Genomic DNA, 20,746 nt, shown 5'->3' with positions numbered 1-20,746 from the left:
GGGCTTTTCTATGTGGTGAGACATTTATCATTATTCTAATATACTAATGGATTACTCTGCACCTTCTGGCTGTGCCCCACAGATCAACTTCCAGCACTGCTCCAGACTCTGGCGCCCCAGGGTAGGTGTGAACCCTGCCAGAGCGTGAAGGGTCCCCCAGGTGAGCCAGGAGCACCAGGACCCAAAGGCTCCTTGGGCTCTCCAGGCTACCCTGGCAGGAGTGGTGCGCCCGGTTACCCCGGACCCCCTGGCATGCAGGGCACTGCCGGCCTCAAAGGTAACATAATGGAGGAATTGTAAGGGAATAATCAACACCTAAGTACGGTGGCCGGGAGGTGCAAAACAATTTTACAATACGAGAAACACTTTTACAAAGCTGGAGACAAATTTACATTTTAGAAAACATTTTTACAAATCAGAAAACAAAATTACATTGCCATAACACATTTACAAGTCCTGAGACAAATTTACATTTGAGAAAACAAATTTACAAGACGTGAAACACTTTTACAAACGCCGAGACAAATTTACAAGTAACTTTTTCAACCGGAAAGGGAATGTACCGACTGTCGAGTAGAACTGGAAGTGATAAGGAGTTCATGGCGACCCACGATGGACGGCAGTCAAGCGGTCTTTTGCCCGTTTTGTGACGAACATATGAGCCGATTAACGTGGTACGTTCCCTTTCCGGTTGAAAAAGTTACTTGTAAATTTGTCTCGGCGTTTGTAAAAGTGTTTCACGTCTTGTAAATTTGTTTTCTCAAATGTAAATTTGTCTCAGGACTTGTAAATGTGTTATGGCAATGTAATTTTGTTTTCTGATTTGTAAAAATGTTTGCTAAAATGTAAATTTGTCTCCAGCTTTGTAAAAGTGTTTCTCGTATTGTAAAATTGTTTTGCACCTCCCGGCCACCGTACCTAAGGACAGGTTTATTTCATTTGTATTCAGTTCTCCCTTTTTACGTCTGCACTGTCTGAGCCACTGTCTGAAACAGTGACAAAAATCCTTCAATCCTTCTCTTAACCCCAATGAAAACAAGACAATAAATACCAACACAACTGCACGAACAAGAGCTAGGGCAAAATTTACTGCTGCTTTCATCAACGATTAAAATCAAAACAGTGTCAATGACTAACAAATTCGATGAGTTGATGTTCACTGTACCCCATAAAACAACATCATTAAACAAGTGAACATCAATGAAAGTCAGCAGAGCAAAAGACAACAAATATTGAATGCAGACCCAAGTCAATGAGCTGGCTTTGATTTATCACCACTTCCAACACAGGGAGTGGCTAATCAGCTGTGAAAGATGCCAAACTGTGCCACTCTGCTGCTGTAAGCCATTTCCACTTGTTAGGTTGGGGAACACTGAAACTTTAGATGTGTCAGGCTGAGGGAAGAAACAAGGAGATTGGAGTTTTATCTGAAAACCTGCATCTCAAACTGGGAACATGGATTTTGAAAGAAGAAGACATTTTACGATGGATTGTGGGAAGAATAAGATTCTGCATTTTGGAGCTTCTATAGGGGCACAAGGGACTAAAAGTCATGATCTCCCATCTCTGCTGCACTGATTTTACATTATATTACATTTAATCTGTCACTCACAAGTCCCCAAATTAATGGAGCGACAAAACTGGAATACCCATTTAAGCTTTTCACTGAGGTTTTGGTTCTTTATGAGCCAATCACATTTACGTTTCTAATTCTAATATGTCGTGTGAGTTAACCCTGTAATTACTAAATGGGAAAAGGCTCACATCAGCCTTCAGCTGGTAATTATGAGTAATTTCTGACAACTATGATATCTTCCACTTGCTGAAAAGAACTACAGAGATTTTAAAGACTGGTAGCAGAATGGCTGCAAATATAACACCACTGGCAGGTCCGTCAAAATCACATCCAAAATTAGCACTTCTGAATCATTCAGCTAACTTTTTAGGAACCAAACCAGTCGGTATCTGGTTTCACATTGTAACAAACGGCTACAAATATGTTACACGACAAAAGATGCCAATTTAGGCTGCTTATATGGTGTGACTTTAAGGTTAGCATTAGGGCTAGCCACCTTGGAATAATGGAATGCTAGCAAATCAGAGTAATTGTTTTCTGCCAGCACTGTATGAATTCATCATGGGCAGAATACTTCTTTACATTCACTGCAAAGACTCCCAAACCAGAACTTTCAAATACATGGTTTTAGATATTAGTGTGAAACTTAACTTGGTAGAACGCTATGTAATGGTTCATGTGTTGCCAACTGAACTTCACTGTAAAGCTGTCTAAAAGAGTCCCAGTGTCTCCACATGGTGCACTGAAGTTGCTGTGTCCATAACAGACATAAACTCGAAACAGTGCTTTAGATAACGTGGTTAGATACGATTCAGGCTGTAAAACAATTTTAAATAAACTGGTGTGGGGTTATTTTGCGATGTAAGCCTGCAGACTGTTCCACAGCACAGGCTTGGACTCAGCTGCACCCACAGCTGGCCCACAGCTGGCCCACAGCTGGCCTAACCTTTAAGTTCCTGCAGTCATCTTGCTACTTTTTAAAGCAGATATATTCTCTGTCCAGGTGACGTGGGACCAAGAGGGCTCAAAGGCATCAAAGGAGAAGGTTACCATGGACCTCCAGGACCACCTGGACCTCCAGGTATGTAAAAATGCCCACCTATCCATCTGAAATGTTTCCACTTATTGCAGCTAATTCAGCAGCCTAACCACAGAGTACTGACATCTGAGCTTCAGGTGTGTGCATCAGAGCACTTTTAACAAAAATGCATCAAGGCTGTTTCTAGTCTTCAATTTTTGATGACTATGTGGGTGAACCATGTACTTTAAGAGACAGCTCAGTAAGGTGAGGGATGACGATAAGTGAGTGCTGTGTTTCTGTGTGGACGCCATAAAAACTCATCTACTCATCACACCGTCCTTATTTTCTATTTTTGTCTTTCCTTTTCGCTGCAGGGATTCAGGGTCCCCGTGGCTTTGACGGCATCGGCTATCCAGGCAACCAGGGAATTCCTGGAAAACCAGGGCCACCAGGAGATCCTGGCAAACAGGGACACCAAGGGCTCCCAGGGGTTTGTGACATCTCCATGTGTTATCAGACTTACAACCTCAGGGAACATTACAGCAAAGGACCCAACGTCTGATGGTACAGCAGCTTGGGGCAGCTGCAATTCACATAAACACCCAGAGTGTTTCAGGGAAGCGATTTACTGTATCACTGATTTACAGAGATGTGTGTGACTGTTGACTCCTTTATGGCAAAGTGTGTGTGTGGGGAACAGCAGCACTGGAGGCAGAAATTACATTAATAGTTGAGTTGAAACAGACAGGACATTGATTCAGTATTGTGGAATTCATAATCGAAGTCGGTCAGCAGGCTAGATACCAGGCATGGCCATTCCTGTGTGAGTCCTTTTGGGTTTTGTGAGTTCTGTTGGGTTTTGTGTCACTAAAAATAGGATTTGGAAAGACATTTATAAGTAGCTACCTCCTCTTTTCCCCGAGTTACTCTTTCAGTCAAAAATGTATAAAACATAACAGAGTTAAACAGAAAGAAGAAATCCTAATGCATTTGAATAAAATCAAATCAGACCACGTGCTCTCCTTTGTGGGCTAATATGGCTAAAAAGATACTAGTTTCAATGTGAGATCTACTGACAACCAAGTACAATCAAGTAGGCCAAGTCTTCTTTAATTACTTAATAACTATTAATTTATTCCAGACTATGATAAAAATGTAATATGACAGCACATTATTAACAGAAGTGGACAGCCACGCGTGTCCCTTGGCTTCACCAAATGAGGTTTATATCAGCCGGTGAGATTATTGCTGCCTCCACGGCAGCTCTGCCTCAGAGAAACGGCTGTATTCATAAAACTGTGTGAAGCGCAGTACGTTCCTTTGAATGAGAGAACGAACACGCCATTTTCACATGATCAGCAGTCAGATGAAGATAAAACCCTAAAAGAGTTCAAAAGTTCATGAATAAATTAGAGCAACCTACTGTTGAAATCACTTCAACACAACATTAGTCTGCAGTGCATGATTTCTCTGTCAGCCTGCCTATAGCGTGACCTGCATGTAATCCCTTTTGGTGGCAAAACATATCTATCACCTATTGTGTATGGACCACCAGGGGCTGTGCTAATGCATCACTGTGACACGCAGGGTTGTAAGAATCCTTTCACTTTTTTTTTTTTACCTGTCATATTTGTTTTCTTGTTCGACAATATTGTATGCACTTATTTGGAATTGCTTTGTGTGTGTGTGGATCGTATCGTAAATTCTCAAATAGTGTAAGGTTTAGCATTTACCTCAGTATCTCAGTGCCTAATGCAGATTCATGCAGGCTTATTTCATTGATTGGTCTTTATTTCAAATTTCTTCCTGTTTTCTAAGTAGATCCTATTTAAGTAAGAAACCTCTCTGTTTCTTGATATAATTTTGGTCCCATTTTATGCAAACTCTGTATGTCTGTTCTACCTGTCTTGGTGAACTGGGTAAAGTTTAATTTTAAAAAATGATTAGAATTTTCCACTTTTGTTAAGGTACTATACACCCCCTGCACTTTATTCACATTAAAAGTCTCTCAGTGGCTCAGAGCACATAATCCATGACATCCATGGCAGGCTTTTAATTTGAAATCTGCAGGAAGTCTTTATTTGCATTGACAATGACCTGACCATGCTTGGAAAAGCAGAGAATAAGAGATTGGAAATAACTGAGTGAATGAGAAAGAGAAACAAACAAACAAAAAAAATAGATAAACTCAGAGCAACAGTGTGGTGAGTATGTTTCATTATTCAAATTCTATGAGAATTCATACTGTATCATTTGTAATGATATAGTCATTTGTGATTATATTTTAGCAGAGATGGTTGTATTACAGCTGTGTTGAGAAAACATCAGTGTGCGTGCCACCGTGTAAAGGCTCAGCCACACCAGCATTTCAACATTTTGTTGCAAACAGAATTGCGCCAATCAGTGCTTCTGCTTGCAGGGAAGAAATAAATTCACACAGACATGTTAAGGTTAACTTAGGTGGTGAATTTTGACAAGTGACAGCAGCATTTATCATCGGTGAACCGGTGAGCACTACAATACATGTTTCGAATAAACTGCTATTGTACTGATATTGATATTGTACTGATATTGTAGTTCCCCTCAAACCAATCAATGTAATGCACTTTCTGCTAAGATCCCATAACGCAATACATCGCGTTTTCTAGATGCAAAAATTCTGGCACTGTGACTACACTCAACACAAGTGCGTCCGAAAACTCAATTTACTGATCACTATTGATTTCAAGTATTGATTGTCTGTTATATGGGAAGCAGTGCGAATGAGTGTAGAAAGGAGCACTTTAGGACACAACCCAACCAAGGAGCAGCAGACTTGTGAATGAATTTCACGTTGCCTCTTCCTGGTGTGACTGGGCCTTAGCCTGTGGCCTGCATTCTGCTGCTGCACCTCTGTGCACTGTGCTGGCATATGATTCCAAAGAGCGTTGAGCCAGACAGTCTAAATTTATTAGATTTTTTTTTTTTTCCAGTTCTTGTTGGACCCTCTGCTTGACTGTTTAACCAACCACATTTACCTTTGCCCACATTTCCCACAATGTGACTGGATGGATTCATCTTACAATTATCTGTCAATACTTTAAATATTGAAATGGAAAATGACAACAAATGCTGCAGCGGACATGTTTGCATTTTTAGGCTAACATGAGATAACTTCAAGCCGGACTTCAAGGTGGTCCATCTAAAAACAAAAAAGGGAATTCAGATAAGCTGTGTGTGTTCCTTCATATCAGCCTGGGGGTGAAGATCCAGGTAGCGGGATTTAGCAACAATAAGCCCCTACGGGCATTATACTGTGTTAGCTGCTACAGACAGAGAAACAAGCAACAACAGGAATACTTGGTGAAACAATGTTTAGCGGGGAGAAAGGCAGGATATGTTTTCTTTCATACTCAGAAGACTGTATTTGCATATCCATTTACATAAAATATTGGTTGTTTTGTGGGAAATGGCTCTCATCCCAGTTTTCTGAAAAAGAGACACTTAAAACTCCATGCATGGTTAGCTCTGATAAGGCAAACGTGTCATCAGAAAACGCCACTTAAGACATGGAACCCCTTCTAAATGCTTTGCGGAGTAACAAACAGGTCAGCGTGTCTCTCTGGGCTTTGGACTTCAGGATACCGGTTTCCAAACTGCTGTTTGTTGGTCTCAAACTGTAAATTTTGACTTGTCAAAGTGAGGTTGGCAGGTTTCAAAATATCACTGCTGTAAGAACGGAGTCATTCAAAAGTGTGAAGCATTCAGGCGTGCGTTAAAGTTTCACTATCCTCCCTCTATTTTTGCAGTGACTGTATGAGGATATCACCAAACTTTGCTGTATGTTGCCAAATTATGACCTTACCTCCCAGCATTTCTGATTCATTCAACTTTAACTCCAACCCTATAGCAACCGGCCCACCCACCCCACCCTTTCCCTTGAGTAGCTGAAGCTTGATTAATGTTTTTATGGTGATGTTCAGGAAGTTCAAAGCTCTTGCCTAAGTTTAGGGACTGGCCAGTTTCAATATATAACAGTGAAAAGGCATAACTGACTTGAAGCACAACGCTGAGTTTTTTAAGTTGATATTTTTAATATTTAATCCTCTATCCTCTATTTAATTTAATCCTTTCAATATTCACCTTATATAATTCTCAAATAGCTGATGATGTCACCAGGATTATCTCAGCTATGGCTTTTTTTTCTTTTCTTGAGAAATACAAAGCTTGTGTTAGAAACCGGAGGTGTGCAGTTCGAGAGAAGTGAACCGTTACCAGGCAAAGATGCTGTCATTGCTATGAGTAACGTACTATAAGACGCATCATGGGAAATTGTGGGATCCATCTGGATCTTGACTCATACCATACCACATCATGTGTATAGCAGAAAACCTGTGTCAGTTCCATTCACTAGATAGTGAAGTTCTGATGAAAGATGCTGATGGTTGCATTAAAGGAAATCTAAAAAAAATGTTTGTAGCTTAGTCCCACTCTAGGAAACGGCAGTATACGTTACCGCCTGCTGCTTCAGCTTTGACTATTCTGTTGCCTGGTCCCCAACTTTATAGAGATATAACTAGCTAATTTTTTAACCTAACTGTTAGCCTAGTAATTCACCAGCCTAAACCTACAATACGTGGGATACACTGATGCAAACCACAGTCTCCTCTAACATTCCCACACTTGGCAATGCAAACAAGCAGTATAGAAACTGATTTCTGCATCACAAACCCCCATCCTCAACGGAGTTTTGTTTAGAGATGAAAAACTGGTGAAAACAGTTTGGACTCTCACGGTGAGGCATTTGTAATAGGAGAATACATTTAACAAAACATCTTCAAACCTAAACGAAGGGGGAGAAATGGTAGAAGACAGGATGAAGTGTCTGTCATCAAAGTCACATTTTTTTATCTACCCAATCACCAAATCCAACCCCCCCACTTTTTGCGGCTGTTTGCAGCACTGTCAGTATCACACTACTTCCACTTTTGTTCCTGAGAACGTTCACCTTTCACATCATGACAGTGAGTTATAGCGTTGCAGTTGTGGTTGGTTTTTTTTCATTTTCGTTTTACTACTTCATGCATGCTCTGTCATTTGTGAGTACTGACATCAGCAACACAAAGTGTACATACCTATCAGTAACCATCTTCACCGAAGAAACGGCCCATGGCACGCGAGATGCACTCAGTAACATTATCTGCCAGCCAAAGCCAAAAAAACACTTCATGATAATGTCCCTATGTCCCTAACTAGACCCTCTTTCAGGACTCTTTTGCATTGTCTACCTTCTGTATTTGTAATATATAAGGTGCATCAGTTCATAACCTATTCAAAGTTATTATTATGTCTTAACTTTACAATTGTATTTGTATACATATATATATTTATATATACATTACACAAAATACATTGAATTGTTTGTTTGTAAAAGGATTTTATATTAAAATAAACCTTAATTATGTGACACTGACTTCTTCATTAATGTTTTCATGGATTGTGCTTCTGGGCCACTCAAAGCACTAGGGAGTTAGCCTACCCATTCATGCACTGATGGCAGGTTACCAATCTTCTATCAAGAAACCAATCATTGAAACACACTTTCAGGAGCAATTGGGGGTTCAGTGTCTTGCCAAACACTGGAGGAGCCGGGGATTGAACCGCTCTTCTGATTGAAGAATGACCTGCTGTAACTCTGAGCCACAGTGCAGGTTTGGATCAAATATACAGCTTTATTCAAAGAGAGCTTCTTTTTTTTTTTTATTTTATTTATGATCAGGAATATATAGTTTGGCAAACACACTGACTTTGCTATGAGGATCCTGTCAGTCCTTAGAGACCAAGTTGGTGTGTTCCCAGACTTAAAATGTGAGGTCAGTTCACTTTTAAAACAATCTCTGCGGCTTTTGCCCATTCAGTTTCATCTCAAGCTGGTGTGAGGGATGTCGATCAAACCCTAGTGTGGACCAAACAACAGGAAGGAGACCCTCCTTTTGAATAGTAGAGTGTGTTTAGAGTTAAATTCACTCTGCTGATGGTGAACTGTTCAAGAAGCAATCTGATGCCTATATTTCTGCATATCAGTTTGTAACCATGGTAACCACAGTTTCCTCTTTCCTTCTCGATCAGGCATGCAGAAGCAGATAAGACTGCAGTCTGCTGTGCTTGTATCTCCATTCCCGGAGTTATATCGCTATACAAAACTCTTTTTTTCTTTAATGTGTACATAACATACGGTCAGTTTGTGGTCTAATAATGCCAACAATGCTGATGACATTATTTCTTTGTGAGCTCTGTATGACACCAGAGAATGTAAATAATTTGGTCTTGACTATATGAAACGTGTATTGATATAACATTTGTAATGACTTGGTGCTATATGAATAAAAACTGATTGATTTATTTATTGGTTGACTGATTTAAATAAACACCTTAGAAGCTGCATGACCTGCTGTCAGGTATCCGGATTTGCCCTTGTGGGTCCAAGCGGTGGAGATAATTCAAGATCACAGTCATCAAATCTGCCCAATCAGCGGGTTACTTATCAGTCCATATGACTTCATGCTTGATGTCATGAACTGAAAGGCAGCAATGCATCATGGTGTCCCTTGGTTCAAGAGACACTTGTGAAAGTACTGGACAATTCATTTAGTTCACTCATTTAATTTACAGTCCTTTGTTTTTTCTCATTTAGCTGTGCCATAAATACACTGGTGCCCATAAAGTTGGAATAAAATGTTTTTGACATCTTCTCATGAAATGATTGTGACAATGTGATTTATTCTTGATAAATAAAGTGTAGATCTTCTCAACTTTATTGATCAAACTCTTCCCAAACATACTTGAACCTTAAACCACAATGAACCTTTGCAAACTGTGTATTCAGGCTTTAACTAAATTGGGGGTATTGAACAATTATTCCAACTTTATGGGCAACAGTGTGTATGAAAATACTCCTGTATAATTTCTACAACAAAGGTGTTATTTAAAAGCTAAAAAGCCAGAATAAAAATAAAATAAAATCAGGAATACTGTAAAAAAAAAATATCAGCTTATCATTGAAAAAAATATTCTCCCATGTGGTTTCCATGCTTGTAAACAGACTCCCTACATATGCTGTATGTACAGTACACTACCTATGTATGGAGTGCCTGCTATTGGAAGTAATTGGATTTTCAAAAATCCACCTTTTTTATCATTATTAAAAATGCTTGGGATTAGCTGTTGTGTTCGTGTTGTATCTTGTCCGATTGGCTGCCATAATAAGGAATCACTAATATCCATCCTCTTTAGCCTGACAGCGCCGAACCAACTCACAAATGTGAATTAGTCTGGAACCTCCCAGTTCAATTCTGATTTCCAGTCTGATTAGGAAAAGTAAGTGAGCAAACCTATGTGGGTGATTGTTTAAGGCCTTCAAAACTCATCCTTTTCTCTAACCTTTGACCAAATTTGCTTTAAGTGATACATTTTCAATCGAGCATTCCCGTCCACTTATCCAGAACAATCTAGATAACATTCAGCCTTCATTAGAACAAAACAGCAACTACAACATGATACATCAGAGAGCGTACACACACTGACATAGGGCCATTACACCCTTAGATTTGATGGCCCTATAAAGGAGAGAGGCGCATTAAACCTTTACTTGGATGTCCCTAACCAAATAGACTACAGTCTAATCTACACAATAATTACTGGCTGTAATACTAAAATAGCTTCTGTGAAAAAGGTCTCTTGTGTCAATTTGAGACACTCTGTTACAAGAGCTATGTGAAATATCTGTATATGTTGTGTGTGTGTTATGGGGCAGCTGTGGCTCAGAGGTAGAGCGGGTCGTCCCTGAATCGGAAAGGTTGGTGGTTCGGTCCCCAGCTATGAGTCCTTTGGGCATGACACTGAACCCCAACTTGCTCCCGAAGCATGCTTCCGTGTGTGAAAGAATAGTCTCCTCCAGCTTAGATTCCACCTGAATGAGGATGTATGAATGTAAAATGGCTTTGAGTGGTCGAAATTACTAGAAAGCCGCTGTACAAATACAGACCATTTATTCCTCTGAGCCATGGTGCTCCAGTTAAAACACACGCATGCACTGGCAGCAACACCTCCACTTCATCACTATGAAGAGACGCACTGTCATTTATTTTGCCTCAGTCTCACACACACTGCCAAAAACAGAGAAAGAGAGAACAAAATGTGGATTAATCTGCTGAAAACGGTTTCAAAAGAACAACAGTTTTTCCTGTTTGAGTAACGCTACTGTGACCAGTTATTACTAAACCTTTTTACAAATTAAAAATATTTTTGTGAGGTACCTTTCATGATTTATGGCCTCAGAAGAACAAATGAGCTTGGATGGAAGTCTGGTTTTGGTCTTTTTATAGTATTTGCTGACAGATGAAAAATATAGAATAACACCTGCCGTACTTCCTTCCTTCCTTCCTTCAAGCCTTTTTTTTTTTTTATTTCTCTGCTGCTCTCAGCTTCTGTAATTTGTTGTACTCAGTGGCAGTTAAATAAGAAAATATGCACTTCTTTGGGTAATTCCATCATGTGGAAGCTGTGAAGAATGGAGGATAGCGTTGTTGGTCCAAATCCCCTGACAGAAATCTAAGTGGGATTTAGTGAGTGAGCATTGATCCCCTCTCTCCCTTATTTAAGATTGTTCACAGGCCTTTAGATTGACATTTAATGTGCGAATCTTTCGCCAGCTCAGTTCACCTGAACTCACTGAACCTACCACACACACATACACAACCACAGGCTACTGATATGAATCATCAATAAACTTGGCTGTTGAAGGGAATGTTAATGATAGTCAGTGGGGAGGCATTCAAGTTTAATCTTCTTTGCTTCTAAACATGATTGTACCCTCTTTGGAGACAAATCACTATCATGCTGCTGCTTTTGACTCAAGTTAAAAAGGAATCAGCTCTGTACACATAATAAGCATTCAACACGTTTTCCTCAGATCCCTCCACTGCTCAGGCACAGGCAGGTACACTACTCACAATAAGTTAGGGATATTGTTATTTACATGAGTGCTTTTCCTATTTGGTCTGAATTTTAATGAAATAAGTAAAAGTTCCCTTTGATATTACTAATAATGAATGAGAAGAAACACAATTTTCATTAGTTTAATATTTATTACCCCAAAAATTTAGACAATAACAAGGATAGCCCCAAATAACAAAAATTAACAATGTCAGTAGCGGGTGTTTCCACCATTTGCCACAATGACAGCTTGACAGCGACGTCTCATGCTCCTCACTAGCCTCATGATGTTGTTCTGAGGCAATGCGCTTCACTCTTCCACAAGTGCTACACGCAGTTCTGCCAGGTCACGTGGGGGTGGGGTACGATCATCCAGTCTCTGCTTCAGCTGGTCCCAGACGTGCTCTATGGGGTTCAGGTCAGGGGACATTGCTGGCCATACCATATGAGGCACTCCGACTTCCTGAAGTCGAGCTGTGACAATTCTGGCACGATGTGGTGGAGCATTATCATCCATGCACAGAAAGTTGGGGGTGTGAATTGGGGGATGATGATGGGTTCTATGATGTCTCTGAGGTAAGAACGTGCAGTGACTGAGCCATCTACAATAACCAAATCTGTTTTGCGCTGACTGGTGATGCCTGCCCAGACTGTTGCACCTCCTCCACCAAAGCGAACCCTGGGGACCATGTTGACCTCGGCGTATCGCTCACCTCGCCTACTCCAGCAATGCTGACGACCATCATTTCTGTGCAAGGTGACCCGACACTCATCAGTGAACAGAACGGTAGACCACTGCTGCATTGTCCAGGTCACATGGTCTTGTGCCCACTGCAAACGTTCACGGCGGTGTCTTGGTGTCAGTGGAGTCACCTGCAACGGTCGTCTGGCATTCAAGCAAAAGCGGTGGAGCCGGTTGCGAATGGTTTGTCTGGAAACCCTAGTACCCCTCACATCTCATAAACAGGCCTGCAGCTGTGTGGCAGTTGCATAACGATCTCTGAGTGCATAGGTCCTTAGGTACTGGTCATCGTTGCGGTCTGTCACTCATGGGGCTCCACTCCTGGGTCTGTCACGAACTCTGCCAGTAGTTCTGTGTCTTGATGCAAGTCTGCTGATGACACTTTGAGACACACCAAGTTCACGAGCAACATCTGACTGCCTGCCACCGACCCGAAGGCGCGCTGTGGCCAGGTGGCGCTGCTCGTCCATTAAGTGACGTCGTGTGTTCATGGCTGTTTGAATGATGAACTTGGAATGACTCACTGTGACAATACCAGCTTTTTATACCCACAGAATGTTGAAATTGATGCCACATTGAAAAGGGTTGTCTTTTAGTATTTTTTGGTATTGACCCCAATATGTAAGGCACACTGTACACAGTGAGACCATTACGTAGAAAACACAAAATGAGGTGTGTCTATCACCCCAATACAATTGCCTCCCTATCCCAAAAATCTCTGAAGTGAAACAAACACCGTATGTATGACATCCACAGAGTCTCTCACAATATCCCTAACTTATTGTGAGTAGTGTATATGACAGTTCATCTCAAAGTATTGATCTACCAATTGCAAAAATGACATTAACCCTGGGTAGGCTGGGTAGATTTCAGGTTAAACTGTATTGAGGATTTCCTTAGAAGTCAAGTCGAACATCTCCAAATGTGCTGTTATCACCATACTGCTAATTGTTAGTGTTAGTGTTAGTGCTATAGTCGCTGTTAGTACGTTGGTTGCTGTTTGTGTTGTCTCTCTCTCTCTCTCTCTCTCTCTCTGTTCAAACCTTCTATAAAAAGAAACCCTTACAGGTAAGAAAAATATGGTGACATCAAGTAACATCTAAGGAGTCATGCAATTGCTAAAGTATTGATTTTATATTGGGAGGAAATTCTGATTAATCACCTGTCCACTGAATTGTACATCAGGCATCACTAGCTATATTTCAACTACTGGACATGTAAATATATCTTTATAATATTTGGGTAGAAAAAAAAAAAGTTCAAATCTTGTTTTTCATGCCTAAAGATGAATAAAAACAGTAAAAAAAAAAAAAAAAAATCTTGACTGATGTTATCATAATTCCTGCATGAAAGAGTTAATTTATTAGTTCTTCTGGTTTCAGGTATGAAGTCCTTTGTTTAGAAGCCATAGAAAAACAGGTTTGCTGCAACTCTCTTGTGCAAGTACAGACAGGACAGACACCACTGTGGGAGTGATGGTTATCAAACGGAATCAGATCAGTGACAGCAAAAATGAAAACCTCCCCCTTTTCGGAAATCACCAAAAAGAAGAAGGTCTTCATTTAACTTAAATCAGTACACAGGTCAAAACACATGCCGAGGATATGCAGTTAGCTTAGAAAAAAATAATTTGAATCTCCAGCTTCATTTGAAAGCGCCCCCACTACGGGGCAGCACGGTGGTTAGCACTGTTGCCTCACAGCAAGAAGGTTCCATGTTGTCTGTCTCCGTGTGTCTGCCTTGTGATGGACGGGCGACCAGTCCAGGGTGCACCCTGCCTCTCGCCTAAAGTCAGCTGGGATTGGCTCCAGCCCCCCCCCCCCCCCCCTTAAGGATAAGCGGTATAGACAATGGATGGATGGATGTTTTCACAATGAAACAGCTTTGTCAAAGAAAAAGACGGCAGATCTCTCTGTACTCTAAGATAAGATTCTAACTCTTTGTGTATGGCGGCCAAAGCATTTAAGCATTTCAGCATAAGCCTCACTCAGCAGTGCTGGACATATACTGGGACAGCTTTTCCACAATGACTCTGTCGAATCCTAAACAAGGCTATCAAGTGTACACCGCTCAGCTACAGTGAGGCTGTTTAAGGTAAAGACCAGACATGATTGACCAGACATGGGAAATTAGCTCAGGTGAAAAAAGGAGAAAGGCATGACTTCAAATTTTTAGACATTTTTGAATCCTTTTTTCAAAAAGGTTTTTTTCGAAAACTCTTCTAGATGTCAGTTTCCATCCTGTCTTTCACTGTTAGGTTTGGTGCTGACTTTCTCAAGTCAACAACAATGCCCTGCTCTTATTACCATTTACTAAAAAAGAGAAATAGGTTAGGCGCTCCTTTATGGCTGAAGGTTACTCAATCATCAGCATATTTAACTGCAGTATGCTCTACAGTATGCCTATCAATAATGAATATTATGTATATATATGTAATAATAACCCTTATATGTAATGATGAATATTGTATTGTATAGTATGTTTTGAATGAATAATGCATATTATTTATTTACCAGTTTACCTGCTGTCTTCCCTCTTTATTTGGAGATAAACGTAGCAAAAGTAGGATTCACTGTTATAGTTCCCATAATATGATACACATGCTATAATATGATAAATATATATATATATACAACAACTTACATGTTGTGGGGTTTTGCATGTTTCGTCCAATATTGATGATTGTTGTCAGGTCACATGATGGAGCCCTTCCTAGATGAGCTACACACCACGGTTAATTGGCGCCAACGTTTGCAGTCTAATCATTTGTTTTCAGAATGATTAGAAAACCTACGTAAGAATTCAGCGTCCTCATTCATCTCTCAATAAGATCCCTGCAGGACCCGGCCAGAGTCAATGTTGGCTGGCAAAAAATGGAACCTGGCACAACTTTTGCCACAAACTGAATGCAATATTGTCTGGCAACAAATTTTAGTGCCAATGCGGCCAAGTACGACCTACATGATGGAACCAATTCCACTTGCACTTGAGAGCTTTTAGACCACTCAGTCATGTTAGAGGAGGTTCTTCAGCGCTCTGCTGTAGGTCACAACCTTGCTCGACCCCCGCTTGATCTTGTCTTTGTCAAACATACTTGATCATTCCATCTGTGGCCATCGGCAGCAGTTTGCTTTATCTTTGACTGCTTTTGATTCTTAGCACTACATCAAGATGGTCATTACGTTCAGTCAAATGTGAATTGAATGGAATATTAGCATGCAGATGCTATTGCCATGTTTGTTTAAACACAGCTTTTGAATCTCAACTGAACCGTAGAAGGAGCTATCGAGGGACAATCTGAGGGCATGTTGCCACAGTGTGAGTTGTGCTTTCAGCCAATCCCTCCCCCTTCACACTTAAATTCTCTCTCTCTTTCTCACACACACACACACACACACACACACACACACACACACATTTCTGTGGAAGTTCCTTCCCCTGGCTTACTGACATATAATGGACTGACTTAATCTTATTGTGACTCAGACAGTCTTCAGACTCACAAACTAAGCAGCAGCCTCTCTGCTGGCAGGAGGTAAGTCAGCTCGGCTTCACACCACAGCCGCAAACATCTGCCTTTATTTTCTAATGCTCCTCTCAGGTTCTCAGTTAAAGGCACTGTTTACCAACTCTCCTTGGCTGCATGCCTAACAGATGCTTACATGCAGAATTTAATAGCTCCTACATACAGTTGCACTCAAATGTATTCAACCCCCAATGCAAATTGGGTGTTTTGGCAAAATGTACATACTTTCAGCTGTGTTCAGTGAAAAACTCAAACAAGAACGATTTAAATAGCTCACGTTTGGGCATGACTTACATGATTAACCCGTGTTTCTAGCATGCAGCCAAATGTCAGTGTTAACAAACCTCTAGCCAGTCTGGATATTTGAAGTGTTCTATCTCAAGCACATCTGATACAACTAATGAGGCCCTGGATTAGTTGCATCAGGTGTGCTTGGGATAACACCTGATTTGCAATTGAGTGCTCTTATGAGGGATTATACTGTATATAGTGGGTTGAATAGGTTTGAGACGACAGCAGTCATTAAAAGTGGCATACTATGTTGAATTTGGAGAAACCATCTGTGATGTCAGTTGTGTTGAGCTATTTAAATTGTTTTTGTTTGAGTTGTTCATTGGACACAGCTGGAAGTTTGTACATTTTTCCACTACTACAAAATTGGGGGTTGAACAATTTTGAGTGCGACTGTAACTTAACCCTTTAACGTCAAGTGTATCATATTTGATACAAACACCTCTACATCACCAGTGTGATATTTTTTTATCTGTGTTTTATATGTTTTTTTTTAGCAAAATTGATACAAACTAAAACTTTTTAAACTTTAAAAAACAAGAATTTTCTGGTAATTATTTCATGGTTCAGGCATTAAAGGGTTCAAGTATTTTCTAATTTCTAATTAAATAATTTTATTATTACAAATAATTGATCGCATACTGGCTGCATCATGTTGCGAAAGTTATGTCTGACGGCTGCATTTCTGTTTCTGACAGATTTTCAAAATAACATTTCAGATAAAGATGGAATCTACGACAGTTGACTGGGGTGATTACAGTGCTGAGCCCGTCACCCCATGTGACTTAGAGACTTACAACCTGGGAGCTCAGCTATCCCCTCTCTTCTACTTCATGTTTCTCTTCAGTGTCTTTGGCAACGGGCTGGTTCTGGTCATCATTCATCGGTGAGTGGGCCAGTAGACCAACCTGTATGAAGATTCCACAAAAGTCATTTACAAAGAATCAGTCACAAACAAGTTTTTGGTTTTGCAGTCTTACAATTTTCAACCATTTGATGACTTACCCTCAGAATAACCAATGAAGTACAGTATAACAGAATTTTTTAACTAAATATAAATTAAATGTACTGTCCTTAAAATGTCAGTCCAGGTTAATTTCGCAACACCTGGTTACTGGTGGTGACAACAGCACAGATAACACCTCTGATAACTGAGCACTATGAGCTAACCTGCATGAAAATAGGATTTATTGCAGGTTATTAAAACTGAAGGTAAAAACTGCATGCATATACTTAACACATATACTGTACTTAATACTTTATATACATATTGTCCTTCAGCAAAAAATCTAAAAAGACAGTTCACTCAAATTTCAGTCCACTCGCCTGATTCCATAAGGAGGCAGAATGGACAGAGCAGTTCTACGACAGGCTTTAGCTCGTCACCTGTTGGGGCACCAGTGGATCCGATTGGGGATGTCATCAGGTTGCCAGAAACAAGACACACACACCAGGGGAGCATAGGATGAATCCATACTAGGAGCTTCTTCTTGTACCCACAGAAAGAGTAATCCACTTGCTGTTCAGTAGGTGAAGTTCCTTGCTCTAAGCCCCCAAAGACTCACCTCTCCTCTGTCACTGTCTACCAACTCTCTCCTCTCTACCCTTGTCTCCACCACGGCTCTCTACAATGTCAGAGATGATGGGCAAACTTACCCTGAGCCTTGGACTGAAAGGAGTGGTTATAATGCAGTAAATGGTAGAGGGTTGAAGAGATGCCTATTTTAGCTGCATGCTGACAGGGTGAGCAAGGAAACTAAAAAGTCATTTATATGGGGCCATTCAGAGCTCAGAAATTACAACTGCAAACTGTGTACGGGCCTCTTTTTCTTTACTCACAAAGCTTAAAATTCAGATGAACATTTTCCCACTTTTAAAAAGCCAATCAACACTCTTTCAGTGCTGTTTCTTCAACCACAGGCAAACTTCAGTATCATTAGTATCAGTATTATTATCAGTAGCATTAATCTCTGAAAATGGGGCATATGATTCACCAATGCTGGAAATGTTTGCTTCCTGTTTCTGTTTGTCTGCTTCCATTTCAGACATTACATTTGCCGAATGAATTATATGTTGAATATGTTCCTGAACAGTGTAGAGAAAAGCCTTTGTCAGCAATACAAATGTAATGATAATCCACACTTACACCACCCTGCTTAACACAATTTAACGCACAATGTACCACTATGCACAATCTGAATCTTGAAAACGCTGAACTGACTGAGAGCAAGATGTAGAATGATCATATTTTTTTGTAGAAAAAAGTGTTAAGTGTTAACTTGTTTAAATTGTATTATAATTCATAATTTGAACAGGTGACAGGTCATGCTGTGGTATTAACAAGTCCACCAAACTAAATGAGAAAATGCATAATTTGTGACCATGCTGTACAATCACAGACCACAGAGGTTCATTTGTCTGTGCCTCCCAAAACACTGTTGATCTGTTTAATGATGTGACGATATGATTGGTTAGGTTTAGGCACAGGCACAACTTACTAAAACAAACAGATTTCAGAGTAGCTTTGCTTTTTGTGGACAGACAAACTTACATTTTTGTTTTTCTCTCCATCAAACTGTTGAAATGACTACCTCTTAGGTTTGAGAGGCTGACCACTGTCACCAACATCTTGCTGCTGAACCTGGTGCTGTCCTCCCTGATCTTTATGAGCAGCCTTCCCTTCAACGGCGTCTACATGCAGCTCTCCAACTGGATCTTTGGAAAGGTCATGTGCAAGATTGTTGGCAGTGTATACTACCTGGGCTTCTACAGTTCTGTCCTCTTTCTGACTCTTTTGACCTTTGACCGACACCTTGCAGTTGTGTACTCCTTGGGTGGGTCACGACTGAGAAATCGAACCTATGCCATAGTTTCCTGTCTTGTGGTGTGGCTGGTCAGTGGCCTGGCGTGCATCAAGCAAATGATTCTTCATACCACTTTTATTCATTTTATGAACAACAGAACATACTGTCAAGAGTATCCTGGTGACTTACCTTATGTTAACGTGCAGCAGCTGAGAGCATCAGGAGTGTACATTCAGTTTTTCCTTTTCTTTATCTTTCCTCTGGCTGTCATCATCTACTGCTACTCTAGGATTGTTATCACTATCATGTCATCCAGGCTAGTTACCAAGTTCAAGACAGTCAGGTTAATATTCATCATTGTCCTGTTGTTTTTTGTGTGCTGGAGCCCATACAACATCGTACTGCTCATGTATGATAAAGCTGTTAGCTGTGAGGAAATGAAGAAATGGGGTTATGCACTTCACATAACTCGCTACCTTGCCTACATTTACTTCTGCATTAGTCCCGTTTTTTACACATTTGTTGGAAGAAAGTTCCAGAACTATTTCAGACAGCTGCTGGTGAAAAGTTTCCCATCGTTAAAGGAGTATGTTTCTGTCAGTAAAGTCAACGAAACCAATATGTCCACAAAAAGTACCAACACCAAATGAGATTTAGGAAGCAATTTGTTCTTCAGGGCTCCCATGTGTTCAAACTATGGGTTTAAATTCAACTGAAGCGAGTTCTGTAAGAGTTTGCATTCTTCTTGGATTGTCATGGTGAAGAGCAACCGAATACAATTAGGCTCACAGTTCCACCTGTAGCATGATTAAAGCTACAGGAAATGAATTATTGAGAAACATGGGTTGCATAAATAAGATATGTTAAGATAAATAAAATGTGTTTTGTGACATCCTGTTCCATATCTACTGCGGTTAGCTATCTTGCTAATTTCACTTTTCGACAGTTATTAAAGCTACGCTTTTAAGGTTAAAGGTGAAAGTGAAGTGAAGCTCCTGTCACGTCAAGTTCCTGTCAAGCATTTTTGCCATCTTGGCACATAGAGAGCATTCTTACTTACCTAAAACTTTTGCACAGTGCTGTATGTCTGATATATTACTTAATTTGGGTCATCCAAAGCTGATACTTATCCTACTACTCCTTACTAAAATGTCCCCATAATTTGTAAAGCGTTACAGTAAGAGCAACTTAGACAGTAGAGTACCATCTGTACATTATCTTAAAATAGGGTACTTCTCTAAAACGGTGCATCATGTGTGTAAACCCACTGTCAAGTCATTTTCACATGGTCCAAATAGCTGGTTGTGCCATGTGCCACGCTTTAATCATAGATTATTACTTTTTAAACATTTCTTTTAGATGTCTTTAGATTCAATTGTGTTCTTTGTAAATCTACTTATAAATGATGTAAAAAGACATGATTTTAATATTATATGCAATAATGTGATGCTTGATTTTATTTGCCTCTTGCATTTGCCATGTAAATATGAGATATCCGATTAAATCAAACCTTTTGATAAGCAGTTTCCATGTTTCTGTTTTTTATATTCCTTTAATTTGTCCCCCAAGAATATTCATTTTAGACAGCACTGGTAAGGGTTTGTGTTTAAATACATGTTTCCATGATTATGTTAAAAGGGTTGCAAAATTGAGCTGGACAGTTTTCCCCCATACAACAAAGAATATTTCATATTGGATCTGTCTTTTAGCATAAGACTAAAGATCAGATATATCCTGCACATGAAAAATATGAGACCAATTATAACTTAGCTTGTCATTTAACCACCCACGATTGTAATCATAATTTTTCATT

The 20,746-nt window shown here is 40.0% G+C and overlaps 2 protein-coding genes across 2 annotated transcripts in view; both read left to right on the top strand.

Annotated features, from left to right (window-relative positions):
• Positions 1–3,159, top strand: part of LOC139221329 (collagen alpha-1(XXI) chain) — a 46,438-nt gene extending 43,279 nt beyond the window's left edge. The window contains exons 29-31 of the mRNA XM_070853267.1: positions 83–277; positions 2,580–2,657; positions 2,972–3,159. Coding sequence (XP_070709368.1) covers positions 83–277; positions 2,580–2,657; positions 2,972–3,159 — 461 coding nt within the window. The remainder of the gene's footprint in view (positions 1–82; positions 278–2,579; positions 2,658–2,971) is intronic.
• A 12,617-nt stretch (positions 3,160–15,776) lies between these two features.
• On the top strand, positions 15,777–20,437 carry LOC139221188 (C-C chemokine receptor type 3-like). Its single transcript, XM_070853101.1, has 3 exons — positions 15,777–15,847; positions 16,849–17,015; positions 18,728–20,437. Exons 2-3 carry the CDS (start codon positions 16,855–16,857, stop codon positions 19,581–19,583), a joined length of 1,017 nt encoding a protein of 338 aa, XP_070709202.1. The 5' UTR covers positions 15,777–15,847; positions 16,849–16,854; the 3' UTR covers positions 19,584–20,437.
• Positions 20,438–20,746: the final 309 nt, after the last annotated feature.

The sequence above is a fragment of the Pempheris klunzingeri genome, chromosome 21 (genome assembly GCF_042242105.1).
Source record: "Pempheris klunzingeri isolate RE-2024b chromosome 21, fPemKlu1.hap1, whole genome shotgun sequence".
Taxonomy (NCBI): domain Eukaryota; kingdom Metazoa; phylum Chordata; class Actinopteri; order Acropomatiformes; family Pempheridae; genus Pempheris; species Pempheris klunzingeri.
This window is presented reverse-complemented; position numbering and strand designations above follow the sequence as displayed.